Source organism: Streptopelia decaocto (assembly GCF_964273445.1).
Source record: "Streptopelia decaocto genome assembly, contig: HAP1_SCAFFOLD_106, whole genome shotgun sequence".
Lineage (NCBI taxonomy): Eukaryota > Metazoa > Chordata > Aves > Columbiformes > Columbidae > Streptopelia > Streptopelia decaocto.
The window spans coordinates 236,445-243,837 of NW_028117136.1; the positions used below are offsets into that span (position 1 = coordinate 236,445).

Here is a 7,393-nt window from a genome sequence, read left to right on the forward strand (position 1 = left end):
TTTCTCTTTGTCGTCATTCTGGTCTGTTGCTCTGTCCTGCTCCATGCCCCATCATTTCTCACTGTATCCCTCTGTCCTGCTCCCTGTGCCTGTTCCTGCCCCTCTTCTTTTTTACTCCCTCTCCATCTTGCTGCCCACGCCAGGATTTTTTCCCAATCTCTATCCTGCCCCCAACCCTTATTGTTCTTTCTCTCTCCTGCTCCCTCTCTGTCTTTCTGCCTGTCTTCCCTTTCCCTGCTGCTTCTTTCTCCATCTCTGTCCAGATTACTGCCCTATCCCCTCTCACTATATCTCCCCTGTCCAGCTGGCTCTGCCTTTTCTTTGTTTTCTCTTCCTCTTTCCTGCTCCTCAGCCCTCTTTTCCTCTTCCTCCAGCTCATTGCTGTGTGTTTTCCCTTTCCAGTCTCTTCATTTTGATCTGAACTTTGCTTTGTTTCTCAGTCCCTTTGTTCTGTTCCCTACCTTTCTTTTTGTCTCTCCATCTGTACATCCCCCTCCCTGTCTTTCTCTACCCCCTTCCTGCTTCTCCTCCTCCCCCCTCCCCATCCCTCTGTCCTGCTCCTCAGTGCTGCTGTTTATTCCTCCCTGTCTCATCAGCTCCTTGTTCCTTTCTGCCTTGATCTCTCCATCTCTCCATCCTTTTCCCTGTGTGTTTCTTTCTCTCTGGGCTCCTCTGTCTTCTCTCTTGTCTGATTTGTCTCTCTCTAGTCCTCTGTCCTTCTCCCCAGCAGCTTCAACTGAATGACCAGGTGTCCGTGCACTCTGGTGTTTCCTCATCCCTGCCCTGGGGAAGATCTGTGTCTGTAGGGCTGGGGATCATTTAGGAGCTGGTCTCCCTGTGCAGACAGCAGAGCTGGGTGCAGCTACAGCAGAGGTTGTTCTCAGCTGCTGCTCTGTGCAGCTTGGTTAAAGAGCCAGCTGGGGGCTTCTTTGGAAGGGAGGTTTCTTGTTCTGTGCTTACTGCTCCTCGGGACCCTGCACAAGAGCGGTGTTGGGGTCTGCAGGGACGGGTGGGACCTGCTGTGATTCCTGGTGAATGTGAACTCAACTTGTCCTGATGGCCTCGAATGAAACCAGACTGACTGTAGGTGGTTTTCTTCCCAGATCCTGTTCCAACCTCCATGCTCAGTGCTAAAGAACAAGAGACCCTGTGCTCTTTTCCAGACGTCAGTGGCTGCGAATCAGCTGAGAACATCCTGCCTTAGGTAACGGGCAGGTGGTCTGTGATCAGGGCTGTGGACTTGAATGGCCGTGCTTTCATGAACATTTCCTGGTCTTGCCATTTCAAAGCCCTTCCTTCTCCTGGAAATTTAAGACAGAATTTCTTATACTGAGGTTCAGACGGGAGTTGGACTTACTGTTGAACAGCTGATATAATGTGCTCCCTGAGGAGCACATCTTGCTTTTTTGTTGTTGTTTTCCAACACCATCTGAACTTTGGTCAGCAAGAGGAAGAGTGGTTGACAGAGTCTGTTATCTGAGAGTAACGTGTTCCTGTACCTTTCCCTCTTTCTGTGGTGAAGGATTCCTTCCCTTGCAGAGAGGACTGCGAGACCAGCTCCTGTCAGGTGGGACTTTGCCTCCAAACGAGGTGCAGCCTCTTCCATTGTGACATCAGCCACTGCCGTTGATGTCACAAAGCAGCATCAGTGCTGAGGTCGGCACAGCAGGGTATAAGACCAGGGGTCTCCCTGCGCCTCGGTCACTCTCGATCTTGAGGGAACTGAGATCGCAGAGTTTCTGTCTCACTCCCGAGCGAGCGAGATGCTTGTTACCTGCACCTCAGCAGGTACCCAGAGACACCCAGAGATGGCTGAACGTCTGAACTGGTATGTTGGGAATATTTTCTGCTCCCTTCCCCAGGTGTGTTTTCCACCTCATCAGCTGGGGTGGGTGGAGGGTGGACAGGAGAGGAACACGAGGGCAGCCGGGAGCTGGGTCTGGAGCTGCTGGAAGGCAGCAGCCACCTTTCAGTCTCTTCGTGAATGCGAGGGCTGGGCCTAGAAAGCCTTTGATCTCTGCAGAATGAGGGACAGCTCCATTTTGGATGGGACAGAGAGAGTCCCAGGGGTGGCCCAGACACAGCCTGCCACAGTAATTGTGAGAGCTCAGCTCCGTCCTGTATTGTGCTCTGCAGGGTGGGTTCTGTCCCTGAGCCTGCTTGGTTTTCCTCTCCATGGGGACCAGAAGGACACCAGCGTGTCCTCTGTTGGCCGTGGGTCTGACTCGTGTTCCTGACAGAGGAGGTTTCCTTGGGAAACCTGTTCAGCTCCTCACCAGGGCTCTGCCTCAGGAAAGGGGCTCGAGATCCTCTGAGGGGTGCAAGGAGTTCTCTGGGAGAACAAAAGGGATTGTTTATTCCTGATGAGTGTCGCTGTGAGCCTGTTGAGAGCCTCCTGGAACAGGCAGGAGGAATTTCCCCCTTGCAGAGCGGTGTGTGCTGTGTCTTGGCAGATCAGGCTCAGGGCAGCAGGGCCCAGCCACCAGAGGGTTTCTTTGGCGCTTCCTTGGTGCCCGTTGCTTGCCAGCACGCACTGACATTCAGCCACCCTCCCTCTTTCCAGTCTGCATTTGTCTGCAGTTCTGCCAAGAGAAGGGCCAGAGATAACCCGGCTGCTAAAGAAACGCTGCGAGAGGGGAGACACACACCCCCCTGGCAGCTGTTGGACTGTAGGGGCACAGACTGAACCTTCTCTTGAGAGGGTGGAGAACAGGAGCAGCACAAGTGTCCATCGGATGCTGGGCAGGAGAAACAGGCGTCTGTTATGTCCTTCCATTTCCAGTGAATCCCTCTCCAGCCCCACAGATGTGAAATGTGGACACAAGTCCTTTTGCAACTCCTGCTCTTAGTACAGAGTCAACCTTGAGCCCTTTGTCCCTACGGAAACAATCTTTGCCATGACAAATCCCCCACTGGTGCAGCTGGTGACACCTCCAGCAGTGACTGGAGCTGGTGCAGGACCAAGCCAATGCACACGGCAGGAACGCCAGGCTCAAGGGCTGCAGTCCCTGCTGCTGCTCTCCAGTCTGCTGCTGATCTGCACGGGAACCGCCAGCTTCACCAGCCTTTTCTTTATCTGCTCTGCAGGAAGATGAAGGCTCTCAAGGCAACGACCCTTGTGCTGCTTCTCGGTCTATTCTCTTTCGGTGAGTCTCTGCAGATCTCCGACCTGAGGACGGTGCTTTAGGAGGTACTCGGGGCTCCATCCTGCCCTGTTCCGCTTCCCCCGCTGTGACCAGAGGAGCTCAGCCAAGAGCAGAAAGTCCCCACAGAGCTGTGCCAGTCCCTGCTCCAGCGGGACGGGTGTGGGTGAGGAAGGGCTGAGTTGCCTTCCCCAGGAGGGCTGAGCCAGTTCTCTTCAGCCCAGGGAGAGGCTGTGGCTGAGCTCTCCTGCCCCAGGGGCTGAGAATCTTCTGCAGGACAAGGAGCACAGTCCAGGGCAGGGAATGTCCATCTATTGCGGAGCCCGTACGCCATGATGGCCACTGTCAAAGGCAGCAAGAGGAGAGACAACTATGGCACTTGGGAGAGACACAGCAAAGGGAGCGAGCAGCCCGAGGCATAGCCCAGCCTTAGACCAGTTCTAAGCTCTGGTGTGTGTCCAACAGGTGTTTACCACGTGGGACGACTTGGTGCCTTAACCCCCTGGAGCACTGCAGACCTGAGCGAAACCCTGCCCCTGCCAGACCAGCTCCGTAAGCTCCAGGAACAACTTTACCATCTGCGCTGGAGCACAAAGGATGTCACTGAGCGGGCTCTGCAGGAAGGACTGAAGCAGGCAAAGCTCCCAGGCTTTACCGGATGGGTAAGGGCACAAGGCAGAAGGATCTGCTCAGGGGTTTTATCCTCCCTCCGTCCGCACGTATCCTACTCCATTCCTGTCACAGCCAACAGGCTGGTGCTGCTGGAACAAGTGCTGTCATGGCCACACTCCCTTTTCCTGTTGCTCCACACTTCCTTATGGGGAAGAGAGAGCGTGACAGGAATGACAGCTGTCTGAGTCGGACCTTCCTCTGTGCCCAGATCTTGGGTCCTCCTTAAAGGAGGACTGGAAAGAAAGAATGGTCTCAGAGGTCCAGAGTTAAGCCGGGCCTATCTCATGCCCAGAAGGCTTGTCTGTCCGTGCTGCCTGGCCTGGGGCCTCTGCACAGAAACAGCCCCTTCCCGCAGCTCCAGCATTCAGAGCACTGGAGTGAGCAGCCCGCCCTTTCTGATCCCAACAAGCAGAGCAGAGCAAACCTGGGAGGCTTCCAGGCAATGTGGGCGTTCCCTCCATCTGAAACGGGCCTTGTCCCCGCTCACCTTGGCTGGCCTTGCAGGGAGCTGCTTGCCCCGGTCCTTCTCCTTCCAACAGGCACTCTCCTTTGTGTTCCTTCCCAGGCTGTGCACGAGATCATTAATCAAGCTTTGGAGAAGCTGGAGGAAATCCAGGTCCCGATGCCGGATTACGCCCTGAAATCAGCAGGTATTGTGAGATTGTACAAACAAACCAGTTCCAAAGCGCCTCCTGTCCAGATTGACAAGATGGGCATTGGAACGTGCCCAGGGGCAGGAGAGAAGGGGCAAGAAGTCAAGGGTCAATTTGTGCCCTATAAGTAACACTGACAGAGCCTGTAACGGGCCAGACCCCATGGGAAGCACAGAAAGGCTGGTTCAAATTCTTGCCTATTTCCACGGCCAAATCCGACAGTTTGATGACTCCCTGCCGTGTGTTCCAGAGGGGTCATGCCAGCAAGACAGAGGAGAACCCACTGTAGGACATGGATTACAACTGAGAAGCCTTTTCCAAGTCAACAGTGCAATATTTCTCCTGACACTGCCTGATGATCATGCTCATGTTTGAATTTCCAGGGGCAGTCGTCATTCAGTCCAGGACTTCTCCATCACTCCGGGATGCCAAAGCAAAAGTCTTCCTGTATTCCCTGCCATTGATGGATTACATGAGGTCTCCTGAGCTGATTCTGGAGGTAGAAGCACCAAGAAGCAGTAACACTAAGGTTGGGAGAATGAACCACACACGCTGCTCCGAGCGTCCTTCCCACCTGTCTTTGCTCCTCGAAGCTTCTTCTCCTGCCCCTTCCCGCATGGACCTGCTCTCCTCCTGTGTGTCCCTGCTGAGTGTTTCTTGTCCTTTCAGCCGGACAATCATCCTGGCAACTGCTGGCCCTTCCCAGGAAGTCAGGGACACGTGTTCATCAAGCTGTCCATGCCGGTCGTTCCCAGAGCCGTCACCATGGCCCATGTCTCAGGGACAGCGTTCCATGGAGAAAGCATCTCCGGAGCTCCCAAGGACTTTGCTGTCTATGTAAGTGATTTCTCTGGAGTTGGGAGCTGGGGGTTCCACAGCATTTCTGAGCAGGGAATGAAGCTGGGTCAAAGATTCTGGTGGCCTGAAGCTTCCTCCTGTCTCAGAACAAACAGGCTCCTTGGTGCTGCTTCCTTCCCATTGTATTCCTCTTTTATTCAATGTACCACTCAAAAAAAAAATCTCCTGGGGCAAGATGCTACTCCAGGAGCCACAGGGAAAAGGAGCTGGACAGTGCATGGTCCTAAACCTTCTTGGCTTCCAGTCCCAGTGCATTTGTGACCCTCAGGTCACCTCCCTCTCACGGGGAGCGTCTGCTCCTTTTCTGACAGGCAGCCTGGACTCGCTGAGTGGGCAAGTGTGACGTGCTGCCCACCTGCAGCTCTTTGTCTTGTCCTGTGCTCATGGTCCTTGGACTCCCTAGCTGAAATAACCCCGTACTTCACCGGCTGAAGTTCAGTCTCCCATGGTGCACCAGATGCTCTGTTTTCTCCACCCATCTTTCTGTAGGGCTTCAAGGAAGAACACGAGGAGCAGGGAACGTTCCTGGGACAGTTCACTTTCCTGGCGGCGCTGAATCCCAGCCAGACCTTCCAGCTGAAGGTATGGGGACACAGAGGGAGGAGAACTGTAGGAGAGGAGGAGAAATGCGGCTGCATGGGGAGAGGCTTCCCTGCCAAAGGGTACAGGCAGACATGTCCTTGAGCGAGTGCCACGCTGCCTTTCTTCTGCTTTAACTTCCTGGTGGCGGATGGCTGCACTGCCATCTTCTCTTTCATTTTGGGGTTAAACTTCATTGCTTAGAAGCACCACAGTTGAAGCTGGAATCAGCTTGACTGTCTGGACCCCAAGTGTGCACAAGCAGCCACATCCCGTAGGATGCAGGACTGCTGGTCTGCCAGTTAGACACAGAAATACTGGACTTCCTGAGGGTTCTGTTGGTGCTGGCAGTGAGCAGTGACAGGGAGGCCATTCTGTTTCCGTGGCTTTCTGGAGAAGGCAATGAGACATGTTGGGATAAAAGCCATTTTTGAAGCTCCCCATTGGGATTAAAAGGCATTTGGGGGCTCCCCATTGGGATTAAAGGCAGTTTTAAGGTTCCCCATTGATCCCCATTGAGCCCCATTGACTCCAATTGACCCCCATTGACTCCCATTTGTCCCCATTGACTGCCACTGACGGCCATTGACCCCCATTGACTCCCATTGACCCCCACTGACTCCCATTGATCCCCATTGAATCCGATTGATTCCCATTGACCCCCACTGACCCTCATTGACTCTCATTGATCCCCATTGACTCCAATTGACTCCCATTGACCCCCATTGACTACCATGGAACCCCATTGACCCCCATTGAGAAATTTGTTGGTTTTGAGTCTTCCCAGAGCAAAAATTGTCAAATTTAAGGTGAAATTTGTCAGTTTTGAGGTGAAATTGTACACCAGCACTGGGTCTTCTGACTGTGGAAGCCTGTGCCCCAAAGCAGGCGAGAGCTTTCCAGTGTATTTGCTAAGGCACCTGGTCGCTGTTGCTTCCTTGGCTGTTCTCATGGCCCAATGAGGGAACATCTGGACCATGACAGGTCAAAAGCCCCGCGGGGCAGCAGGAAGGAAGCTGCTGGTCAAGGCCGTCGCTGCGGCACTTCTGTCAGTGCTCACGGGCCAGAGAGGAAAAGGCGACTCATTTCTTCTTGTCATTGCAGAACGAGCTCCCTGGGGTCGTGAATTACATCAGGCTGCAAGTGCTGAGCAACTGGGGCCACCCGGACTACACCTGCCTGTATCGGTTCAGGGTGCACGGTGATCCGCCCAAAGACGGGGGAGACACGGCAGTTTCATCTGTCAATAAATTCCATTAATGTTCACCCAGTCGAGTTCCCTTCTGCTTTGCCTGTGATGCTGCCTGGTCCTCCCTGAGCTCACTGGAGCTCCCCATCCTTCTCTCAACTACCAGCTTATGGGAGACTTCAGGAGTGCACAGCAAGATTGTCATTATTAGGGAAAATAAGAAAACTGAGTCACAAACCTGCAGAAAGCCTGACATGCATACACTTGCTGTGACACAGGAACATCAGCAAGGCCCTGCC

General features: G+C 53.9%; 1 protein-coding gene across 1 annotated transcript; it reads left to right on the plus strand.

The window, feature by feature from the left end:
• Positions 1–1,808: 1,808 nt before the first annotated feature.
• Positions 1,809–7,165, plus strand: LOC309451866 (SUN domain-containing protein 3-like; the record flags this gene model as incomplete). Its single annotated transcript, XM_082076573.1, has 8 exons — positions 1,809–1,828; positions 3,088–3,146; positions 3,609–3,805; positions 4,381–4,465; positions 4,852–4,967; positions 5,138–5,305; positions 5,816–5,908; positions 7,010–7,165. The coding sequence occupies 8 exons, from the start codon at positions 1,809–1,811 to the stop codon at positions 7,163–7,165; spliced, it is 894 nt and encodes a 297-aa protein (XP_081932699.1).
• Positions 7,166–7,393: the final 228 nt, after the last annotated feature.